At 43.0% G+C, this 26,041-nt stretch overlaps 1 protein-coding gene across 2 annotated transcripts in view; it reads right to left on the bottom strand.

Annotated features, from left to right (window-relative positions):
* Positions 1–2,739, bottom strand: part of LOC147444858 (uncharacterized) — a 29,470-nt gene extending 26,731 nt beyond the window's left edge. The window contains exons 1-5 of one of the 2 annotated variants that reach the window (XM_086527380.1): positions 2,646–2,739; positions 1,281–1,340; positions 1,061–1,162; positions 847–948; positions 538–698 (exon numbers count right to left, since the gene is read on the bottom strand). In XM_086527380.1, the coding sequence (XP_086383506.1) occupies positions 538–698; positions 847–948; positions 1,061–1,148 (351 nt within the window). In that variant the 5' untranslated portion in view covers positions 1,149–1,162; positions 1,281–1,340; positions 2,646–2,739. The remainder of the gene's footprint in view (positions 1–537; positions 699–846; positions 949–1,060; positions 1,163–1,280; positions 1,341–2,645) is intronic. The other variant, XM_086527381.1, reaches the window with a different exon arrangement.
* Between the last annotated feature and the right edge of the window lie 23,302 nt (positions 2,740–26,041).

Genomic DNA, 26,041 nt, shown 5'->3' with positions numbered 1-26,041 from the left:
GAAGCAACGAGCGGCACAACCAAGAGGGTCATCCAAACCTCCTCTCTCTCTCTCTCTCTCTCTCTCTCTCTCTCTCTCTCTCTCTCTCTCTCTCTCTCTCTCTCCTCAATGAAAACATGAGTCCATTAAAGACCACCCCAAGATAGGTGTGCATCTGTATACTCCACTGTCTTCTGAACATATGTAATGTGGGTGCCGACCTCTTGACCCACTGCGGTGTGGTGTTAAACACCATAACCTTGGTTTTGCCAACATTTACAAACAATCCAAATTCATGGCCAAAAAAGTGCCGCAACCTTGGTTTTGCCAACGTTAACAAACAATCCACTATCATGAGCAAATGTATGTAAAGCATCTAAGTGCCACTGCATTCCCTCCACAAAGCTAGAAATCAACACAATATCATCAGCATATAGCAATAGAGGGATCCATGTCCCTGCCAACTGATCTCCTCTATCACCATCCCTTTCAATGTAGTCACAAAACGTCATCCATATACCTAGTGAGAGAGAGAGAGAGAGAGAGAGAGAGACTTACAGTTGGTGCGTAAGAAGGAAGCCCTTCTGAGTTGATGAGAGAGAAATCTCCTGGTGAAATTGGGCAGCTTGTTCTCACACAAAGGTCTTCCTTTTCTTCGTGCACTTGAATTCCCAGATAATAAACTTGAACTGTAACTGTGCCACCCTTGATAGTTTCTCCTGTTAGAACACCCAAATTTCTATCAGGTGCAAAAAGGGAAACACCATGACAATTTCCCCATGTATCTACAGTCACAATGAAAAGAAAGCTCTAGAACCGTGATAAAAACGAAAAAGATGTTGCAGAGCATATAGTCCCAGTGCATACTTGCAACAGCAGGAATCTCAAATGTCGCATCACCTCCTCGTATAACAGGATCTGGATTCACCTTAACATCCTTTACAGTCACGTGATAATCCTCTGTGGAGCCTGATTTGCATACATAAAACTGGACTAACTAATGTTCTCTTGAAAGGAGGAAAGGGGGGAGAGAGAGAGAGAGAGAGGGGGGGGGGGATGCATCAAAATACAAACAACTCACTACAATGCCTCCAAGTGCTATTTGCAATTGCAACCGGGGTAAAAGCAACCAATACCACAAAAATCCAGGAGCACACTCTGCTATCCATTGCCAAATTGCTTCCTGCAGAACACATCATCTATGGGTTCAATTGAATTTATGCAGATCAGGATAATTGCATTTGACATAAAAACACAAACTGGAAGAATGAGATCTCATGTGCATCTCAGCACGTGGCTACCTGCTAATGTAAAGGTTGTACCACAGACCAAAGGACCTGTGATGTTGGCTCTTCAAACTCCTGATGTTTTACAGCAAGTTAAACAAAGTACACTAAGCACATAAGACAATTACGTTCAACTATATGGGGCTTAACACTACTTCAAACAGGTTGCAAAAAAATGTAATGCTACCAACCTATATGAGAGCTTTGAACCTTTGAATCAACTTATTTCAATAGCACATTAATTTTGATGCTTGTCTCCTTTCATTTCTGTGCACTTTTCTGCAGTGCACCTTCTTTACAGCCATGGTCATCCTACATGATTACAAAGGCTCCATTAACTCCCCCTTGCACCTATGGATGCATTTGTTTCACTATCATCTGTAACATCCATCTGCATCCTCAAGGTAGAATAGAAGTTTGTTTACAAACACCTTCGCTTGTTCCACCTCACACTTTGTTTGCAGCGAGTAACCTAAGCAGCTACTCCTCACTCAATACACCCCTTTGCTTATGTTTATCCTTCACAAACAAAGCCCTTACCATTGAAATGGAGTATTTGGATAATTGCTCCATCTCCCTCTTTCTCAAGAGGAGCACGATAGTGGGATAGCCACATGATCCAGAATTTGTCATAGCCAAAGAGCTTTCATGATAGTGTTAAGGAAGGACCAATACTTCAGCTTAAGTAGAGAGAGAGGCATTTATCTATCCCATTTGAAGTTGCACTATAGCCAACAAGATACCACCGGCATAACAGATACCAAACATCATACATGCTCTTACTTCTTGAGTCCAGATAACTTCCCATTGAGATTATGGGTATGGAGACAAAAGCCATTACTTTGCAGCATTATATATACACCAATGAATCATGCCTTTCATCCGGATGTCTTTTTTAGATGATGTGGTGATCTTCCCAAATAAGCATTATCTCAGCATGGTAGGCATAGGATGCATATGCACTTTGATTCCTAGTGGTACATGCAGTTTGTATCTTTCTCTAAAATATGGCATACGAAGACATTAATACTTCACAAATTTGGGCCGGTTATACATTGTGTAGAGTGCCCAATATTTAATCCCAGTAGCTCCTCGACACGTCGTTGCTGTAACTTACACACTGCCGTTTGGAGATCGCGGCCATAGCTGAGCTAGAAGCCAGCGTATGCCCAAACCTGCAGGAGATTAGGATGGCACCATGGGGCTGCCATTTCTTCAACCAACAAGACTCGTGCTCTCTTTATAGAGAGACGCAAGTCTTGAGAGAATTTAAGAGCGTCTACACACCACCTACAAACAAAAGCAAGCTGCCGAGCAGAAATTTCTTCTACACGAATGCTAACCTGCATGCGCAACAGAGCAGAGAAAGAAGAGAATTACCCGATCGTCGCCTCGCGCCAGGCGAAGTTGAGAAGTGAGGCTTTACTTTTTGTGTAGGTACGGACTGGACGCTCAGCACTATAAAAGGTCAGGGGGACCGGCACAAAACTTGACGTGGAGCGCTTTTTTCCACCTCATCTAGCAGTTCGCAATTTCACCTGCATAACGTACGCGAGTGTGTGCATTTTGGGGCAGAAATCAAGCAAGGTTGAACCCACCATGACGCATTCGACACGCTAGCCAATTTGCGACTGCGCCGGACGATGAGAATGCAAGCGTGTGAACAATGTCCCGCAGCTGTGAAAGACGTGCCTAAGTTTCGGATCCTCAATCCCACTGCTTGGTTTTCATTGAAGACCACCTGGTATAAGATACGGGGCAGTCGAATGGCGGTCCCCAATTCTAGCAAGGTTATATGGGATGGGGTCCATGTTTATTTTTTATGTCTTTGTTTACTTTTGGCTGCACAAGTTTAGCTTATATAGATGTGAAATGGAAGGGTGGACACATGGTTAGAGGAGGGTTAGAGCAGCTGCCTCTCATCACGGAGGTTGTGGGTTCGAAGCCCAGGCTACTAGTTGAGAAGTCAACATGGATGACTTTTTGTAGGCCATCCACCCTTCCCGAGATCCCCTCAAAGCCGTGCCCACTATGTCGATCCCACTATCGGGGGTTCATGTAAGACCCCGTGGCACATAGTGTCATGGGAAGTGGGCAGGGCTTGAACTCCAGATGAACGTGAGATAATCAATCTAGCACACTCAGGTCAAGTGTGGTAGATTGATTATCCCACTTTACTCCTTATGCACACACACACACACACACACACACACACACACGAGAGGTTCTTATCTTGATCATATATATGTGGCTTCTCTTTTGCGTAAACAAATCCTTCCAATTGTAGAATGACCAAATCGACATATATTCCTTTGTATGTTTGTCCCTCTCCTTGCAAACATGAAACAATGAGAAAACCATATTAGCAAAACTCGTCAAGCTTGGTTGACCTTGCCATAGAAATTTGTTGATGCAGTCTAGTATTGATGTGTTGTTGAGCCTTGCAAGTTGTGTCAAAAAATCTAATATCTAATTATACCCAAATGATTTTCTCATATTAAATTGATCATTAAATGTGGGAGAATAAACAGAAACAAGAGTTAGAATATACACATGTGCTTATAGATTTATATCAACACGAGACCAAAGGCAAATGGGATATGGTTAGCAAAGAGCAATGCCAGCTAATGGAGCTTAAAAGACCTTAGGGTTAGCTTCATTAAAGACCTCCAAAGGTTAAAGTTAAAAGTCCTTAGACCTAGGACCTTAGGCAAGCTAGGGTTGAGCTCGAGGTGGGAACCCGACCCAAGCTTGAGGTGCTTGTTGTGCTTGATGACTAAGGTGCTTCTCGTGCTTGCTATCTAAGGTGCTTCATGACTGTATTGGAAATGGCCTATGTACTTTGAGAATAGCATAATTAAGAGAATTAGAGAGAACATTTTTGTGAGACTACTTTGAGAACATTTAGGGTGAACTTAATTGACGATAGCAATATAACAATAGTACTTAATTAACTTGGCATGAACAATACTTTTGCAAGAGAGAGAGTTTAGAGAACTTGACAACAATTGACTGGATTTATGTGGAGCCTATCCCCCCTCCAATAGGCTTCTGTATTATAGGTTCTCCCATCAAGAGAGACTTGGTACGATACAATCTTTGTAACATTTAATGGTCTAGTAACTTGTGTGTAGCGGAAAATAACATAGACATAGTGAGCATTTCATTAAGAATAGATTCCTAATGAGCATAGCAAGAGTGCTTGGTTGGAGAGAGCAACAAAAGCATAACACCTCGTTAGATAGGCATGAACAATACTTCAAAAAGAGAGATAAATTAAGCTATTGACAACAGTTGAGGACCGGATTTTCATGGAGCCGGTCCCCCCTCCAAAAGGCTTTGTATTATAGGTTCCCCCCATCAAGGGAGATATTTTACAATACAATACTTTTGTTAACCCTCACGGCACACGGACACCCCATCACCTACGACGGACGTGTATTATGTATTTGGTAGAGTCACGTACCGGGCTTGTCGGTCCTATAGGGAAAGGTAGAGTGATCGCCGATGAGAGGCGCACTTTAACTTGGACATTCAAGGGATTAGTTGGTTAAGCATGAGCGCCCAAGTGTGAATGGGGTGAGCTCCTATAAAAGCCAACTAAACCTAATTTTTACTCATTCTCTCATTTGTGCAATTGAAGAGTGCTCTTGCTCCATCTCCATCTTCTTCTTCTTCACCTCCTCGTGTGTGTGTGTGTGTGTGTGAGAGAGAGAGAGAGAGGGAGAGTGTGTGTGCGATCGAGCATTATGAAGGCACGACGGCGGCGAAGCGGTTGAGCGCGGCACGACTGTAGCTTCTTCTTCATCGCGGCGAGGAATCCACCACGAAGGCGAGCGTAGAGCGGTGAGTGACACACCCTTTGTTTTCTTGAGCTTGCTAGTTTAGGCTTGTTGTGTGCTTGGAGCCGTTTGTGGCTCGCACACGGTGTATTGGCAAGTCCCTTGCTTCGACAGTGCGGTAAGGAGCGCACATTTTTGGCGTCGCTGCCGGGGATATGCCCTACACTAAGCTCGGTTAGCACTTTACGCTTTCTTCTGGTGCAATTTCTATCATAGGAAAGGCAAGGAAGGAGTGTGTGGAGATTTCTGTTTTTTTGCGTTTTCTGCATTTGCTGTCAAGTTTCAATTTCTGCTATTGTCTGCGTTTTTTCAATTTTCGCAATTTCTGCATTTTCAAGTTCGGCGTTTTCAATTTCTGCAATTTTCTGCATTTTTGCGTTTTTTTAATTTTCTGCAATTTCTGCATTTTCTGCAATTTCTGCGTTTTCTGCATTTCTGCGTTTTTCTGCATTTTTGTGTTTTTTTAATTTTCTGCAATTTCTGTATTTTCTGCATCAAAAAAAAAAATGGAAAAAAAAAGTTTTTTATTTTTTCTCCAAAAAAAAAAAATTTCGAAAAAAAAAATTCGAAAATTAAAAACGCGAGTGAGCGGGCGGCGAATTTTTTCGAAAATAAAAAACGTGACTCTTAAAACGGACGGGTTGGTTTGTATAAAAGGTAGATCGGGATCATTTTCCCAAGCCCAAGCCCAAGCCCAAGCCTCAGTCCTCAATCTTATGATGTACACTAGACTCACTCTTATATATATACCCTACTCCCTCAAGAGAGAATGAGAGTATGTGGGACAAGTCCTCCACTCTCTTCCTTTCTCTTCCCACTTGCACCCTTAGACTTTCTAGTTTGGGCCTAGTTCCCTACTGGAAATTGACAATTTTAGGGATTCCGAGGGCATAGAGTGACCAAACGGAGGGCTGTAATGCACAACACGACCCTCTGACCGATACGCTCGTTTCGAGCTATCACACGGCCCATTCCACGACACGCTCTAAAAAATCTAGCAAAAAAACAAACAAAAAACACGCTAAAAACTAGTCACAAGGCCTCCTAGAGCAGCTTTTTGACACCTTAGGGTATCAAAAGCACATGCACTTATGCTCTGGGCGGGTGCTAGAACACGAGCATATTGAGAGTGCCTCTGTTCATACGGACACCCATTACCCATCCACGATAAGCTCTAGACCCTCAGCGGGGACACAAGGTAGCACCACCCAAGACCCTAAAATAGCCGCTAGTGATTCCTCCTCCGACTCAGAAATCATGGAAGCATACCCTAACCAAAACACTGAGAGAGAAGGACATGCACCTCCCGAAGCTCCACAGCCTAGTACTAGTATGTTTAGCCGTTTCATGGAAACATTAGGTAGAGCTACTTGCTCGGAACCTGATGCAAATGAAGCACACGAAGGGGGTGGGGAAGTGGAATCTCCTTTCACATCGCACGTGGACCCCACATCCCCAAAGAGTGTCCATGTGGATATCCTACCAACTTCTTACCAAGAAGGCCCTGTTGAGCTGCCTCCTTCATAAGTTCCCTCTAGAGTACCGTTGGTGACAAGTAAAACCACGGGGAGCAACATTGCTTCTACCTCACAAGAAACCATTAACACGTCGACTCTAGAAGGATGGTTCATTAATGATCATTGGACATACGACCTCCACACTGAGGTGTTGACGGATCTACACTCTGGCCACGCCTACCATGTAAGATGGATAGAGATTGTACAATCCACCTCTAGTGCCACGAGCATCGAAGATCAACAGAAAATGATCTGTAATGTTATCCATGGCATTATTCAATCAGAAAGGCAAAACCGAGGGGTAAATATACTCTCAACTGGCCCCATGAGATTTCTGGATACGAGCAAGGCTCAACAGCCTACTCTATCACAAATGGAGACTCCTCTAATGAGCCCCATGGACCCATCTTACGTCATTTCACCTGGGGTCTCTATGCAATCTGAGCCTCCGAGCGACAACTTTAGCTTCCCTAACTTGGCTCAACCCTCTATTAAGGAAAAACCAGTGCTCACTCCAGGGATAAGCCTGACAGAGAATGTACCGATGATATCTACGGTTAGCGCAGTGCCACTACCTAGTGTCGTAGTACCTAATATGGGGCCTCGACCATATGTGCCTCTAGCCCCTTATGCACACATGGCCCCCACACCTCCAATTGTACCACTTGCTTATGCTCCTCGAGTGCCGCTCCCTAGCCCTTATCCGAGTGGACCTATGCCCGGTTATGTTCCATATCCTGCATCATCCACACATATGCCAAGACCGGTACCCGTCCCTCTCCCACATATGATTCCAAGAGTACCTCCACCGGCCCTACCTCCTCACATAGGTGACTTGGCAGCTTTTGCTCAAACCATAGGTCGATCTATCGCGGAAAATATGCGTCATGCATCTGATAGAGAGCCTAGAAGTAAGGCAGTACAAATTGCCAAACTCACGCAAAAATTCAATGGGGATGAAGATGCTAGGAAACACATTGAAGTGTTTGAACAAGTATGTGATTCCTTAGGGGAACGCAACGAACTACATAAGTGCAATGCCTTAAGCTTGACATTAAGTGGGAAGGCTGGAGATTGGTATAGGACCCTAAGGGTGGACGAGAAAACAATCTACCCTACCCTTCGAAGGTTGTTTCTAAAGGAGTACATACGAGAAGGTGTGCTTTGGGGTGTAGCATCTCAGCTACAGAAGGCCGAACGTAAGGAAGGAGAGTCAGTAAGGGACTTCATTAGTCGTCTAAAGCACTTAAACTCTCGTTGCCCTGTAAATGAGTGCTTCAACAATAACCAACTGCTTGATCGATTCATTCGAGGGTTGAGGAATGAAGGAATCTATAATGGACTAGTGATTAGAGGTATCACAACCTGGGAAGATGTCACTGCCAATGCAATCCAATTAGAGGACAACTTGATGATAGCAGGCATGAGGGTGTCTACCGACACGAGATCCACTAGCTCACAAGCCATTGAGTATGAACCCATGACTGCAAAGCCCATTGCCAATGAGCCAAAGGTATTTGAGACATTCTTGACAGACCTCACCAAGGCAATCCAAGAGTCTCTTAAGGATAATCGACCCCCTCAAAATAGTCACATGTATCCAAGAAAGGAGCAACAATGGTGTTCCATTTGCTTAGGTCCACATAGCACTAGTGAGTGCCCTACGTTTAGAGTAAAATTTAATGGAACTTGCAACGCATGTGGTAGGTATGGTCACCAAGCTAAGGATTGTTTAATGATCAAACGTATGATGGCAAATAGACCACCTGTAGCCTGGACGGATGCACCTCGAGCTCCTGTATTGATGCCTGCTCCACCTGTTGAGCAACTACCGCAACACATGGTCCCTAGATCTCAAAATGTTGTACAAGCTACACCGTTACCACCTCCTGTGCTAGGACCGCAGCCCCCGCATCCAAGAGTTGCCCCTATGAACCAAGTGGGTTGCGAGCCATCTAATGCTTATGCAGATGGTTGTGAGGAGGAAATAGACACTAGTATTGCCTACGGACTTGATACATTGGAAGAGTGTCCTATATACTACATGGAAGATTGTTGGGGGCAAGTCAAGCCGGTTTATCAAGCTGCTGCTCTCGCATCCAGAGGTCAAAATATCAACACCCAGGCTAGGAGGCCACCTCTTCAATGCTACGAGTGTGGTGGACCACATCGAGTAGCGGAGTGCCCTATTAGGCTGCAAAAGAATGTTGCACAGATGCAAGTGAATCAAGGGAGCACGTCTGCAATGCCAATACTCACATGTAATCGTTGTGGCATAGATCACTTGATTGCCCAATGCCCCTATAACCCAAATGCGCCTAAAATCACACCCCTGAACTTGGTCGAAATTGCTAGTGTGACATCGCCAATACCACCCGTTGCACCCGCTTATGCGATTACACGATCCATGCTTCAAGGGCCAGGACATATCCTTGAAGAGAGAGATACCGCGTCAGTTATCCAAGCAAAGAAAAAGAAGACACGAAGGAAGAAGTCACAGAATACGGAAAATTCAAAGCCAAGTTCCAAAACAAACATAGGAACAAGAGATGACCCCGTGTATATGAATGACCTCGAGGATGATTCAGATTCAGTCGAGACAATGGAGACTAGAACCAATACCACAAAGGGAAAGACCGACAAGGAAAACCGTAACATGGGACCAAATGAAAACCGAATGAGAGAAAACCATAAAGAGCCTCTGAAAACACCACAAGTGTTTCCAAATCCAATCCAAGAACCCCAAGATAAACCGCAGGGGCAAAAAGGGAAGAATCGTAAAAAGAAGATTGGGACGTACCCAAACCCTGTAGACGAGATTAAGCAGGTGAAACATCTAAGAGGTTTAGTGGAGGAGACTCAAAGGAAACTAGAACCAGAACCCATGCATATCAAAATTCATGACACAGTGTTTCCCACGCAAGTTCATCCACCTCACATGAACCATAGACCGTTAGCCATATCTAGTATCATCCAAGAAGGGAGTGAGGACGGGACATCAGAAAGTGAGCATACACCCTTCTTGTTGGGAAGGATGTTTAACGAAGGAATACCTGATCCCATTGAGGAATATGAGATTCCATCCTCACCAGTTCCTAGTCAAGGACCTACACCCTGCAAAACGCCAATGAATGTTGCCAAACTAGTGGACTTCATGTCTTCTGAGGTCCGAACCACGATCATAGCAAAGCTGTATGGAGATCCTGAGTTATTCCTTGCACTTCGAGCATTCCTTAACGAAGAGCTACAAACGGGATTACCGCAGTTTGCGCAACCAAATAGGCCTGACTCGATTATGATTGATGAGGAAAATCATGTGCAATCACTTGACTTAGATGGACACGAGTCTGTGATCGAGGTACCCATTAACGAATTAGGGCAGTATTTTGAAGGCGACGAGTCTAATGCGACCCTACCCATCACTACCAAGGGATTAACTATAAAGGGAATTCTTGATGGTGGTGCGGGAGTTAGCATCATTACAAAAGATTGTTGGGAATCCATGGGAAAACCCCGCCTCAGTGTTACTAACATTGTGGTAAAGATGGCAAATGGTACCATAGCCAAACCTATGGGGATGCTCAAGGATCTTAAGATCAAAGTTCTAGGACACAAGGTACGACATACGTTCATTGTAATGGATTTCTCTAAACACCTTATGTCATATGAAATGATTTTAGGACGACCATTCATGAGGGAAGCACAAATGGTTCACGATTGGTCTAAAAATCATGTCTATTTGCAATTCCAAGACTCTATCCTTAGAGTGGATTTGGTGACTGGTAAGGTACACCCCTTAGGGAGTAAAACCATTATTGATCATCGCTCTGACACCACAGTTCACTCGGCCCCACTACAATATTGTTACACTTGTAAGAAGGATACAGACATTGGCCAAGATTCTCCTTACATCGATGTGTTACCGGGTATGACGGAATCAGACAATGTGGATTGGGTCCACCTAGCATCAACCATAGACACTTGGGGAAATAGGGGGACGACCTGGGTAACACCTGAGGGGGATGAAATGCCTATACCCTTAAATATGCTACAAGCAATGCATATCGCTTCCGACAAGACTCATCCTAAGGTAACGAAGAAAACATACAAGTGGGTCCCTAAAGCTTCTTTAGTGACCATAGCTAGTGCTAAAAAACAGAAGCCTTGTAAGAAACGTATCACTCGCTCCAAGAAATGTAAAGAAACGTTGCGTTGGATTCCTAAACGACTATTGGAAGCCCAAGGATACTATGAAGGAAATGATCAAATCTGGGTGCCCAAACGTAAAGTGTGCTCTTACCTATCACCTGACCCAAGTGAGCCCAATCCCGTAGTTCCAAAACGAATCAATGATCGTGGAAAGAAAAAAATCACAGAATGCTACACACCCGCTCCCGAGCTAGTTTGGGTACCAAAGAAAGAACGATTTGTTCCACCTAGCTCAGGAAGGGGGGAGTCCCATGAAGATTCTAGCTCCTCCTGTAATACATCCATAGAGGTAAAAGCTTCTACACAGCCTCCATCTATAGTAGTGGACCTCCATGAAGCTACAAAAGAATCCACACCTCCGAGTGTTCAAGAATCACCTAATGAACCACTTCAAGTTCGATCCTGGGAGAGTACCTTACCACCCTTGCAGCTTGACAAGGCACCTAGGGTAATAGAAAACTACTGGCAAAAATCCTCACCTATTACCAACTGGAACAATTGGTTTCAAAGGGTGACAAGCTCATTTCAAATGGTATGATCTACCCAAGGAAGGGGGGAGTGTTTGCTGACAGTCATCATTCATTTGTTTCCCTCTCAACCTTTTTCCCTGACCTCTCAATTCCAATCTTAGGGAATGTACATATAAAGCTTTATACTCACAAAAAAAAAAAAAAGAGCAAGAGCAATTAGCAAATGAGTATGCACAATAAAAGTCAAAACATTGACTCAGACCTACACATGTCACATCTGGTACAGTGAAACAGAAACCTATGCCATAAAACACCTTTGATCCTCATCACTTGAGTGATGGAGGGTAGGTAAGATTAGTACGATAGGAGTGTTTCTGTTTTAGAGTTGAGTGATTAGCAAAGATCTCTTTTCCCACTAATGTGCCTCCTGGAGGTATTCCTTTTGTTTCCTAGTGTGTACAGGAGCGTGTTGCTATTGATAGGATTTGGACCTTCATGGAATCTTTATCTCGACTCACTCTTCAAATCAAGCGCGACCATCGACACAAACAGGTGTTTCTTGTCCATTAGCATTGCCTTTATCTTTTTGCATCCATGATTGTCTGCTTTGATTGTGATTGGTAGCATAATATTCAGCGCATTGGCTTAGTATCCAACATTTAATTCAATGCAATCTTTTGTCATAATCACTTGTTTAGGTGTAAAAATCAAGCAGTCCGACTAAGCTAGTTTGACCAAGTTAGGTATTAGAGATCTTCTCTTAATACCATGGGGAATGCCTTCCTAATAAACAATGGTTACTTAGGTTCTTAATCCGATTTAGGCAGCATTGTATGAAATGTACTAGGGCTTTCTAGTGGGCTTAACCCTAGTGACCTTTAGCTTAAGTATTATAAAGGGAGTTTACTAATGTGATGAGCCTGGGGAGGGTAACAGTGTTATATGGCCCCCCAAAGTTACAAAATTAAAATGCTGAAAATGAACAAACAAAAAATCAAAGTGCCACAATGTAAAATTTTAAGCTGGAAGAGAAATCTCAGCTTGATTTGGTACTTCACTCACATGTATCGCCTATGGTACTAGAGCCCTAGAGGTTCCCAGCGTGGGCGCTTTTCCTTGAAAAGCAAAAAACCCAAGGCATACAAAATAAGCACACACATCATAATTGAATCAATGTGAAAAGACCTTGGGGGGTCAAAGAAAAAGTAATCAGTCACGCGATGATTTCATGAGAAATTCCTTTTATGGTAGCTTAACTACAAAGTCTTCTAGATATAGCCTCTAGTCAGCCCTCGAACATGAATACTTGGCTCTCGCGATTAAACAACTTAATTGACCACAAAAAATTAAGAAGCTTACCCATGGTATTAATATTCGATCTCTAGTGCCTTTCGACCGTCAAATTAGCGACCCCAGACTTGTTTAATTTTCTACCTTTACATCTGTTTATGCATTTGATTACATTGCAATTTAATGTTCATTGCTACCAAATTGTTTGAAATTCTTTTACCAATCAATTTTTCTACCTAAAACTGCATATGCTTTTTAAGAGAATGCCATTACTGTGCCAATGTTGTTTGATTTTGCAGTGACTGAAGAAGGCTAAGGACATTCATCTCAAATGCTCTTCCACCTCGACGAACCAGCTTCAACTCAATAGCTTCCGAGGACGGAATCTACATCAGGAAGGGGGGCATGTTAACCCTCACGGCACACGGACACCCCATCACCTACGACGGACGTGTATTATGTATTTGGTAGAGTCACGTACCGGGCTTGTCGGTCCAATAGGGAAAGGTAGAGTGATCGCCGATGAGAGGCGCACTTTAACTTGGACATTCAAGGGATTAGTTGGTTAAGCATGGGCGCCCAAGTGTGAATGGGGTGAGCTCCTATAAAAGCCAACTAAACCTAATTTTTACTCATTCTCTCATTTGTGCAATTGAAGAGTGCTCTTGCTCCATCTCCATCTTCTTCTTCTTCACCTCCTCGTGTGTGTGTGTGTGAGAGAGAGAGAGAGAGAGAGGGAGAGTGTGTGTGCGATCGAGCATTATGAAGGCACGACGGCGGCGAAGCGGTTGAGCGCGGCACGACTGTAGCTTCTTCTTCATCGCGGCGAGGAATCCACCACGAAGGCGAGCGTAGAGCGGTGAGTGACACACCCTTTGTTTTCTTGAGCTTGCTAGTTTAGGCTTGTTGTGTGCTTGGAGCCGTTTGTGGCTCGCACACGGTGTATTGGCAAGTCCCTTGCTTCGACAGTGCGGCAAGGAGCGCACAACTTTGTGTTCCTTCAATAACTTGCTAGTGCAATGAAGATGGAAGCTTCAAGCACCAAGATTACACTTGAAAAACACAACATCAGTTCCCTCACGGTCTCAGACCCAAGACCTCACACACCTTCGAAGATGGTGAGAGCTAGCGGGGTATGAGAGTAGATCTAGAGGAAGAAGAAGTATTTTTACGAGAAAGAAGTATTTCTCCTCACATAATCGCTCTTAATAGCTTATCTTATAATGGTAGAGGAGATGAGCGTGCATTGAAGCTTAGCTCTTGGTTGGATTTGCATCACAAAGCCAAGAGTTGTTGGTGTAGGCCTCCCTTCTCAAAAGTTTGGAGAAGATGATGAGCTTTCAATAAAACTTGGAGAAGGAGAGAGAGTTTCTTTACTCCACACGAGTAGTGTGAGTGTGTGTGTGTGATAATGCCTTTTGCAAAATCAGCCCCCTCTCTCTCTTGGTCCCCTCTTGCTTTTTCCTCTTGTTGGCCCCTCATTGGCTCATTCCAAGCTTAGCCAATAGGAAATAAGAGGGAAAGCTCAAAGCCTTGTGACAAGTGTCCCTCTTTCCCCTTTAGTGAGAGCTTAGCTAATTCAAATATTACATTTAAATCCTCATTGGACCTTTTACCCTTCCGGCCAATAGGAATTAAGCAAGCCATTGGGCTGTTTAATTCCCATTGGACCCCTTGGCAGGTTGTCCAATAATCTTCTAGGAGACTTAATTTTCATTGGTTCTTTTATCAACTGTTTTTAAATGAATTACACTAAATTTACTCTAGGTTAATTCTCATTGGTCCACCTCTATGGCTATCTAATAGGATATTAATGCACTTTGGGGGCAACTGGGCTAGGAACCTGACATGTGTCCACTATGCCCTTTGTGTAAAGGGAAGCCTTGAGAGTATGTGTGTGTGTGTGTGTGTGTGTTCTCTCACCTCAACTCAAACACAAGAAAGTAGAACTTGAAAAAGTACGTAAAGCATGAGTAGCAGGGAAATGGGGAGTGTATCAAGGAGGTAAGGCCATTATCCGGGAGTTTCGAACTCCCAAGCTGGCTTTCCTCTCACCTGCCTCCTCTTGGGATTTGCTTTTGTCTTCCCTTTGGACCCTCAGTCCTTAACTGAGATGTATGCTACAACCCACTTAGAAGGAACCCGTTGTAATGTTTTGTATTTGGTCACAAAGGTCATATCTGATCTCCATGGACGAAAATGCAATCTATCTCTCTCTCTCTCTCTCTCTTCCCCTACCTTTAGGGTTCGCCCCCTCCCATCTAGGGATATGTGAAGACTTTATGGTCTTCACAAAAGCATCCAATTCTGTTAAGCTTGACCATTTGGACTTTACCTTTGAATTTTGGAACCTTAGCATTTTGGAAGTCTTAATGGGCTAAACCCTAAGGTCTTTGAAGCACCATTCATGCACATTGCTCTTTTGTAGATGGTCCCCCTTTGGATCCCTATTTTCCCTCCTTTGGATCCCTACCGTGACCAATATGCTAGCCTTACCAATATTCTAGCTTTTTCTCCCCTGGAACTTCCCCATATTAAATGATCAGTTTAACATGAGAAAATCATTTAGGAGAATTAGATATTAGCTATTATGATAATCTTTGTGTTCTTTGTGATCTAGGTGATGCAATGAAGATGGAAAGCTTCATCTATCACGAGCATAACATAAACTTTGCAAAATTAACTATCCCCAACCTCACTCCCAAGGCCTCAAACACCTTCAAAGGTGGAGAGAGCTAGCAAGGAATGAGGGTAGGAAAGAGGTAGAAGGAACGATAGGAAAAAGAAATAGTTCCTCACTTATCATCACTCTTCTTGCTAGCATACATAATAGGAGAGGATGGCAAGCTTAAGCATTGAAGCATGGCTCTTGGTTGGATTTGCATTCCATAGCCAAGAGTGTTGGTGTAGGCTCTCAACTTCCCTACTAGCTTGGAGAAGGAGATGGACCTCTTGCACTTTGCACTTCACACAACGAGAGTGTGTGTGTGTGTGTGTGTGTGTGAGAGAGAGAGAGAGAGAGAGGGAGAGAGAGAGAGGGAGAGAGAGTATACCCCCCAAGCTAGCCCCCTTCTTGCTTTGGTCGACCCCCTCTTCTAGCACTCTCTGGCATTTGATTGGACCTCCTCAAGTTGGCCAATCACAAGCTTAGTGCATATCAAGCAACAAGGGTAGCCTTGGCCTTTCCTCTTTGAGAGAGAGGACTTGATAAATGCAAAAACAATTAATTAAATCAACTAAATTATTATTGGACCCCTTGGGAGGTTAACCAATAGACTTTAGGCACACTATGAGGGCAACATGAAGAGGAGGTTGAAAAGTGTCCCTGTTGCTTTCTTTGTACCAAGGATGCCTTTGTGTGAGGGTGTATGTATTCTCTTTCTAGCCCCTACAAAGAGGGCTTGCCCCTTCATGAGTAGGGATCATGCATTGACTTTTTGAACACCATACCCCTTCAAGCACTTTAGTCATGGAGCACCTTAGTCATTAAGCACCTCAAGCGCCTTAGTCAGCAAGCACGACAAGCATTTCAAGCTTGGACCGGGTTCCCACCTCAAGCACATCCCTAGCTTACCTAAGGTCAAAGGACTTTTAACAGTAACCTTTGGAGGTCTTCAATGAAGCTAGCCCAAAGGTCTTTAAGCTCCATTGGCTAGCCTTGCTCTTTGACAGATCATCTCTCAGTTGGACCCCTTTACCATTGCTCCCGTGTTGACATAGATCTGTAAGCACATGTCTATATTTTAACCCTTGTTCCCGTTTATTCTCCCACATTAAATGATTGGTTTAATATGAGAAAATCATTTGGGTTGGTTAGATATTAGATTTTATGACAATGACTAAGGTGCTTAAGGTGTTCCAAAAGTCAAATATATCTTTACACAAGGGGGGGCGAGCCCTACAAATAGGGGCATGAGAGAGAACACACACACACACACACACACACACACACACACACACACACACTCAAGGCAAGCCTAGTCTAAAGAGGCAACAAGGACACATGTCAAGCTCCTCTCCATGTCACCCTCATAAGGTGACTAAAGCCTATTGGTTTGGCCTTTAAAGGGGTCCAATGAGATTTTAGTTTGGTAATTAATTTTTCAAGCATTATTCAAGCCCTCTCTCTCAAAGGGGTAAGAAGGACACTTGCCCTAATGCTACCATTGTTGCTCGATATGCACTAAGCATGTGATTGGCCAGGATTGAGGAGGTCCAATCACCTTCAGGCTTATGCTAGAGGAGGGGGTCGACCCAAGCAAGGAGGGGGTGTGCTTGCCCATATACCCTCTCTCTCTCTCTCTCTCTCTCTCTCTCTCTCTCTCTCTCTCTCTCTCTCACACACACACACACACACACACACACACACACACACACACACACACATTCTCATAGTGTGTTGTGCAAAGAACACCATCTCCTTCTCCAAGCTTGAGAAGTTGAGTGCCTACACCAACACTCTTGGCTATGGAATGCAAATCCAAATTGTGAGTAGAGCCAGGGTCAAACAGGATGAAGGAATCATTCTCCCTAACCTTTCCCCAAGCATAGGAGAGAGGTGTTTTTTTGCAATGAGCATCCTCTTTTGGAGCTTCGATCATGGAAGCTCTAGGAGTCTCATTGCGGGCATTTCTTTTGGGGCGCAAAGGATAGCCATGTCCTTTCTCCCCACACTTAAAGCATTTGTGGTCCTTACGAAAAGCTTCTAGCTCTTCAGGAGAGAGTTTATTTTTACCTTTGTAAACTCCCTTCTTCTTGGACCGATTGTTGTTGTTGTTGTTATTGGAATTTCCTTGGGAAGAGTTTTGGGCATTGTTCTACCCTCTTGATTCATTTTTACCTTTTTTTTCCACGGGCTTGGCATTCCTTTTAGCCCCTTGTTGGAAATTGATACGCTAAGCAACCATAGAGTGGTGGATTACTTCGGTGATAGAACTAGGCCGTTGGGAGTTGACGTACTCGGTCATTTCTTCAGGTAATCCCGCACAAAATTTTTGCTTTTGCTCGGCGAAATCTATCTTTTGAAAAACAGTAGCCTTGATATGTAAATTCCAAAACTTGTCAACATATTTGTGGATAGACTTGTTGAAGAGCATCTTCAAACTCCGCCATTCAGTAAGCACTTTATCCTTTGCATCGCTTGCAAGGAATTGTTTCATGAGGGAAACTCGTAGAGTTTTCCATGTCTTTGGGGCTTCGTTGCTGCCATGAAGGCTAGCCCACCATTAACGAGTAGATATTTGGAAGTGCATAGCTACATGACGTAGATTGGAGGAATTTGTGAAGCCCTTGTCTCCAAAGGCCGCATCAAATTGCTAGATGAAGACCAATACTTTGTTGGTAGCACCAAAGATTCCATCATAGGTGAGAAAAGAGATACTCCTTCCTCCCTCTTTGAACTTCCTAAGCTTTTAGGACCTTCTCCAAGTAGGGTAGGATTTGTGATGTTCTCTCCTCTTGTATTCTCTAGGAGAATAGCTGTTGCTTTTGTTGGAAGAGGAGGAAGGTGCAGAAGAAGGAGAAGAGGGTGACCTCTTTCTTCTTTTATTTCCTCTCTTCCCTTTTGGAGTGACGAGGAGAAGGACTATGGGTCGACTATTTCCTCTTGGGAGGAGTTGGCAATCGTCTAGACCGTCGTCTTCATGGAGCCACATCTTCAAAGAAACTTAGTGATTCACTTCTTTCTCGTTCTTTGGATTCCTCCTCTCTTATGGGAGAGTGTCTTCTTCTGGGAGTCTCATCAAGAGGCTTCCTAAGCTCTCTCTCCTCTTAGAGAGGAAGGGAAATCCCCTAAGCACGAAGTTGTTGAGTAACTTTGGCTTGCAAAGCAGTTTTGCCCATAGCTTGTTGCAGCCTAGTAACAAGATAACTAACAAACATGGGGCATCATCATTAACACCTTCATGTGCAAAATCAACTTATCAATATTCATTCTACTCTCTTGATTATTGTTAGCCATGCTAATTAAACTTATGTATAAAGTACTTTGTGCTTTGGTACCCTCAAAAACCTTAGTTGCTACTCTTCTTTACCTTTGAAAATTAGTTCTCAAGCAGCCACACCAGTGGTTTAGAGACTGTTGATTGCAAAGACTAGTGCAGAGGGTCTAACATTGCTCGGTTGATTATGGTTCTTGTTGAGCTTGCTAGTAGCTCAATAATGGTTAAACCAAAGGCAAGCCTCGAGAGACTCCATTATTAAGACTATAGTTTCCAACGGTGTACCTCAAACTAAGTCCTTTTTAACCAAGATAATAGATCCATGTCCCACTTACCCTATTGCAATGAACATGTCCAACCTTTCACAGACAACTTAAGGACCTCTCTTCTTAAGCAAGAAAAGAGAAACCAATAGCTTTGATACCAATGTAATGGAAATGGCCTATGAACATTGAGAATATAGGAATTATGAGAACTATAGTGAGCATTCTTATGAGACTACTTTGAGAACATAGAGGATGAAGTTGATTAGCGGTAGCAACATAATCATTATACTTAATTAACTTGGCATGAACAATAATTTTTGCAAGAGAGAGAATTAGAGAACTTGACAACAGTTGAGGACCGGATTTATGTGGAGCCGTTCCCCCCTCCAAAAGGCTTTTGTATTATAATTTCTCCCATAAAGAGAGACTTGATACAATACAAGCTTTATGTTCCTTAAGACCTTGATGGTGCAATGAAGATAGAGAGCTTCATGCACCACAATGATGCCCTCCATGCACCACAATAATGCCCGTAACTTAGCTAATTGAAAGCATTAACTTATCCCCGGCCTCAATCCCAAGACCTCAAACACCTTTGAAGGTTAAGAGAGCTAGTAGGGAATGAGAGCAAGGAAGAGGAAGAAGAAACATTCATATGAGAAAGAAATAGTTCCTCAGTTATCATCACTCTTCTTGCTTAGCATAGCATAGTAATGAAGATGGAGAAGATGGCAAGCTTAAGCATTGAAGCATCACTCTTGGTTGGATTTGCATTCCATAGCCAAGAGTGTTGGTGTAGGCTCTCAACAAGCTTGGAGAAGGAGAGGAAGCTCTTGCACTTGGCACTTCACACAATGTGTGTATATGTGTGTGTGCGCGTGCGAGAGAGAGAGAGAGAGAGAGAGAGAGAGAGAGAGAGAGAGAGAGAGAGAGAGAGAGAGAGAGAGAGAGAGAGTATACCCCTCAAGCAAGACCTCTACTTGCATGGTTGAACCCCTCTTCTAGCTCATGCTTGTGGCTCATTGGTTCTCTCAAGCCTAGCCAATCACAAGCCTTCGTCACAACTAGCAATAGAGGTAGCCTTTGGACAAGTGTCCTCCTTTCCCCTTTGAGAGAGAGGACTTGATAAATGCTTAAACAATTGATTTAATTAGCTAAAAGCTTATTGGACCCCTTTAGAGGCCAACCAATAGGCATTAGGCACCTCGTGAGGGCAACATAAAGAGGAGCCTTGACATGTGTCCTTGTTGCCTCTTTAGACTAGGCTTGCCTTGAGTGAGGGTGTGTGTGTTTTCTCATGCTCCTACAAGTAGGGCTCATCCCCTTAAGCACCTTAAGCACATTAGTCATTAAGCACCTCAAGCACCTTAGTCAGCAAAGCACGACAAGCACATCAAGCTTGGGCCAGGTTTCCACCTCAAGCACAACCCTAGCTTGCCTAAGGTCCTAGGTCTAAGGACTTTTAACACTACCCTTTGGAGGTCTTTAATGAAGTTAACCCAAGGTCTTTCAAGCTCCATTAGCTAGCATTGCTCTTTGACATACCATCTCTCATTTGGACCCATTGACTTTGGCCCCATGTCGAGATAGATCCATAAGCACATGTATATATTCTAGCTCTTATTCCCGTTTATTCTCCCACATTAAATGATCAATTTAATATGAGAAAATCATTTGGGTTAGTTAGGTATTAGATTTTATGACACCATAGTATCTTTTTGCTAATTTAGCATAATACTTTTGGTGGCCCGTAGGATTTTTGCCCGTAGTTTGTCTCAATCAAGCCTTGGGAAACTTAAGTAATACCCAATCATTTTTTTTTGAATATTAAGGCCCTTATGTGCTTGTTAGCAGCAGCTTTTTGCCTTTGTTGAGAGATGGATATAGCCTCCTTAATCTTTTGAAAAGATTCTTGTAGGTCTCGGCTATACTCATCGACAACAAAGATCTGTACCTTAAGTAGCAAGTGACTTTTAGGTCTTCCCTCAATAATTTCAAAAGGTGTCTTTCCTGTAGTAGTATGGACAATGTTATTGTGCGCATACTCTACAAGTGGTAGATACTTCTCCCATTGTGAGTGTTGATCTACTTCTGTAACATAAGTCTTTGGTAGATCGAGAATCATAAGGTTAGCTATCTCACTTTGGCTATCTGTTTGAGGGTGAAAGGCCGAAGAGAAATTCAACCTTGTAGCGACATTTTCAAAGAGACCTTTCCAAAAATTACTGGTCATTCTATGATCTCGGATATGAAGAGGGTTGCCATTTGGTGTGTCGTAATAGTCTTTCTGATAGGAATAAAATGTGCTTGCTTGCTAAACTTGTCGACTATTGTCCAAATTCCCGTATTCCCATGGATAGACTTGGGTAATTCAAAGATGAAATCCATGGATATACTCTCCCATGGCGAATTAGGGATTGGCAATGGTTGGAGTAATCTAGGTTGCTTCCCTCTGTCAAACTTTGTCTTTTGGCATACCACACGTTTTGAAACATACTCTTGTATGTCCACTTTCCTGGTGGGCCAATAAAAATAGTTTCTCTAATCCTTGAAGAGTAGGTTGAATCCCTCTATGCCCCGCATACGGAGGAGCATGGGACTCATACATCACTTTCTCACAAAGGGAGTAACACATAGCCTGTTGCCATTGAGAAGATAACCATCCTGCAAGGTGAAGGGTTCTTCTTTCTTTCCTAAGGCAAGGGCTGAGATTATATCCTTGAAATCAGGGTTAGTAGCGTCATAAAATCTAATATCTAACTAACTCAAATGATTTTCTCATATTAAATTGATCATTTAATGTGGGAGAATAAGCGGGGACAAGAGTTAGAATATAGACATGTGCTTATGGATCTATCTCAATATGAGACCAAAGTCAATGGGTCTAAATGAGAGATGTTCTGTCAAAGAGCAATGCTAGCTAATGGACCTTGAAAGACTTAGGGTTTGCTTCATCAAAGACCTCCAAAGATTAGTGTTAAAAGTCCTTAGACCTAGGACCTTAGGCAAGCTAGGGTTGTGTTTGAGGTGGGAACCGGCCCAAGCTTGAGGTGCTTGTCGTGCTTGCTGACTAAGGTGCTTGAGGTGCTTGATGACTAAGGTGCTTGAGGTGCTTCATGACAAAGGTGCTTGAGGAGCTTAAGGTGTTCCAAAAAGTCAAGCATATCCTTACACAAGGGGGGGCGAGCCCTACAAGTAGGGGCACGAGAGACAACACACACAAACTCACTCAATGCAAGCCAAGTCTAAAGAGGCAACAAGGACACGTGTCAAGTTCCTCTCCATGTTGCCCTCATAAGGTGCCTAAAGCCTATTGGTTGGGCTCTAAAGGGGTTGAATAAGCTTTTAGCTGATTAAATTAATTATTTAAGCATTTATCAAGCCCTGTCTCTCAAAAGGGAAAGGAGGAAACTTGTCGAAAGGCTTATTGCTAGTTGTGACCAAGGCTTGTGATTGGCTAGGCTTGAGAGAGCTAATGAGCGACAAGCATGAGCTAGAAGAAGGGGTCGACCATGCAAGTAGAGGGCTAGCTTGAGGGGTATACTCTCTCTCTCTCTCTCTCTCTCTCTCTCTCTCTCACTCTCACACACACACACACACACACACACACACACACACACTCATTGTGTGAAGTGCCAAGTGCAAGAGCTTCATCTCCTTCTTCAAGATTGTTGAGAATTTGAGAGTCTACACCAACACCCTTGGCTATGGAACGCAAATCCAACGAAGAGACATGCTTCAATGCTTAAGCTTGCCATCTTCTTCATCATCATTACTATTCTATTATGCTATGCTAAGAAACCAGAGTGATGATAAGTGAGGAATTATTTCTTTCTTTTAAGAATGTTTCTTCTTTGACCTAAAAACCACTTTAAACATCTACTACATGCACTTTTTTTTAAAAAAAAAGTTCATTACCGAAAACTACCCCTAGGAGCCTCGTTCACCAAAACAAATTATATGTTCCCCTTACACACCTTATGCACACATATTTTTGTAACTGCACAAGAATATAAAATCCCTTCTGTTGACGCCATGTGCTATGTTACATTGACTTTAGTGAACTCCTTGGGTTAAGGCAATTGAAAATACACTGATTATAGTTGTGTGATTTTAACATACATAATTTGTTGATTTATTGCACTTTTTTAGCAAGAGGATTTCTCTTTTTAATATCGACCATTGATCCATTCAATCATTTAGAACTTTGTTCCACCACATGGTCAAGCTTAGAATTGGACATTCTCTTGATGGGAATTCTTCTCAAAGTCCACCAATTCTATATTCCCTACCCTCATTCCCTGCTAGCTCTCTCCACCTTTGAAGGTGTTCGAGGTCTTGGGACTGAGGCCGGGGACAAGTTAATGCTTTTATTTAGCTAAGTTATGTGCATATTGTGGTGCATGAAGCTATCTATCTTCATTGCAACATCAAAGTCTCAAGGAACAAAAAGCTTGTATTGTATCAAGTCTCTCTATATGGGAGAAGTTATAATACAAAAGTCTTTTGGAGGGGGGACCGTCTCCACATAAATACGGTCCCAACCTGTTGTCAAGTTCTCTAATTATCTCTCTTGCAAAAATTATTGTTCTTGCCAAGCTAATTAAGCATAATGGTTATGTTGCTACCGCTAATTAAGTTCACCCTCTATTTTCTCAAAGTAGTCTCATACAAATTCTCACTAGAGTTCTCTTAATTCCGCTAATCTCAATGTTCATAGGCCATTTTTATGACATTGGTATCAGAGCTATTGGTTTCTCCTCTCTTGCTTAAGAAGAGAGGTCCTTAAGTTGTCCATGAAAGGTTGGACCTGTTCATTGCAATAGGGTAAGTGGGACATGGATCTATTATCTTGGTTAAAAAGGACTTAGTTCGAGGTACCTCGTGGGAACTATAGAATTAATAATGAAGTCTCTCAGGGATTGCCTTTGGCTTAACCATTATTGAGCTACTAGCAAGCTTAATAGGAACCATAATCAACAGAGCAATGTTAGACCCTCTCCACTAGTCTTTGCAATTAACAGTCTCTAAATCACCGGTGTGGTTGCTTGAGAGCTAATTTTCAAAGGTAAAGAAGAGTAGCAACTAAGGTTTTTAAGGGTACCAAAGCACAAAGTAGCATACACATAAGTTTAATTAGCATGGATGACAATAATCAAGAGAGTAGAATGAATATTGACAACTTTAATTTTGCACATGAAGGTGCTACTGATGATGCCCGAATGTTTGTAAACTATCTTGTTACTAGGTTGCAACAAGCTATGGGCAACCGTGCTTTGCAAGACAAAGTTATCCAACAACTTCGTGCCTATGGGATTTCCCTTCCTCTCCAAGAAGAGAGAGAGAGAGAGAGAGAGAGAGAGAGAGAGAGAGAGAGAGAGAGAGAGAGAGAGAGAGAGAGAGAGAAGCCTCTTGTTGAGACTTCCAAAAGAAGACTCTCTTTGATAAGAGAAGAGGAATCCCATGAACGAGAAAGAAGTGAATCTCCGAATTCCTCTGTAGATTTGGCTCGACGAAGACGGCGGTCTTGACAATCCCCAACTCCTCCCAAGAGGAAAAGATTATCCTATAGTCCTTCTCCTCGTCACTTCAAAAGGGAAGAGAGGAAACAAAGGAAGAAAAAGGCAAGAAATAGGTCACCCTCTTCTCCTTCTTCTTCACCTTCCTCCTCTTCCGACGAAAGCAGAGGTTATTCTATAGAGAATACAAGAGGAGAGGACATCGCAAATCCTACCTTGCTTGGAGAAGGTCCCAAATTAAGAAGTTCAAAGAGGGAGGAAAGAGTATCTCTTTTCTCACCTATGATGGCACCTTTGGTGCTACTGACAAAGTATTGGCCTTCATACAACAATTTGATGCATCCTTTGGAGATGAGGGCTTCACAGAGTCCTCCAAGCTATGTAGCTATGCACTTTCAAAAATCTGCTCGTCAATGGTGGGCTAGTCTCCGCGTGTATGGCGAAGCCCCAAGGACATGGAAAACTCCACGAGTTTCCATCATGAAGCAATCCCTGGAAAGCGTGCCAATGATAAAGAGCTCACCAAATGGCGAAGTTTAAAGCTGCTCTCCAATGAGTCTATCCACAAATATGTGGACAACTTTTGGGAATTACATCTCAAAGCTACAATCTTTCAAAAGATAGCCTTTGCTGAGGAGAAGCAACAATTTTGTGTGGGAGTACCTGAAGAGATGGCCGAGTATGTCAACTCCCAACGCCCTGGATCTATCAATGAAGTCATCCACCACACTATGGTTTCATCTCATATCAATTTCCAACAAGGGGCTAAAAGGAATGCCAAGCCCATGGAAAACAAAGATTGAAATGATGCAAAGGGGAAGAACAATGCTCAAAGTTCTTCCCAAGGCAATTCCAACAACAACAACAACAAAAACATTAGCAAGACCAAGGAGAAAGGAGTTTACAAAGGTAAAAACAAAATCTCTCCTGAAGAGCTAGAGACTTTTCGCAAAAGATCACAAATGCTTTAAGTGTGGGGAGCAAGGACATGGCTATCGTTCTTGCCCCAAAAGAAATGCCCACAATGAGACTTCTATAGCTTCCACGGTCGAAGCTTCAAAAGAGGATGCTCATTGCAAAGGATCATCCCTTTCCTATGCCTATGGGAAGGTGAGTGAGCATGATGCCTTCATCCTATTTGATCATGGCTCTACTCACAACTTCATATCAATGGAGTTGGCCACTAAGCTGAGCATTCAAGCTTTCAAAATGGGAGATACTGTAATTGTTGATGGGGCTTTCAAGGGATAGCAAGCCTCCATTTTTCCCTTGATTTGGAAGTTGAGGCTTCACGTCCAAAGTTACGTCGACAAAAAATACATTTTCATCTCTCCTCTCCAACATGAGGATGTTATCATAAGGCCACCATGGTTCAACTGCATGGCTGCCAACATGAAGTTCCCTGAAAAGAGAATCTACTTCACCTACATGGAAAAGAGCATGTATATAGATGCTAATGAGTCTGGTCGTACTATACCACTTGTAAGTTCACCTGCTTTGGATAAGTCAACGAAAAGCTCAGTTTCCTTGTACATGATTTCTGTCAAAGAGTCTCTAAATGATACTAACGTTTTAACAAAACAAAGTGGTAGGAATAAAGAAGGATTAGACTTGTCTAACTTTCTAAATAGATTCCAAGATGTATTTATCGATGACATCCCTATAGAGTCACCTTTAAAACGAGGGGATGATGACCATATGATAGAGCTTTTACCAGGGAGCTC

This window comes from Adiantum capillus-veneris, chromosome 13 (genome assembly GCF_014529385.1).
Source record: "Adiantum capillus-veneris isolate H3 chromosome 13, ASM1452938v2, whole genome shotgun sequence".
In the NCBI taxonomy this organism is placed as follows: Eukaryota; Viridiplantae; Streptophyta; class Polypodiopsida; order Polypodiales; family Pteridaceae; genus Adiantum; species Adiantum capillus-veneris.
This window is presented reverse-complemented; position numbering and strand designations above follow the sequence as displayed.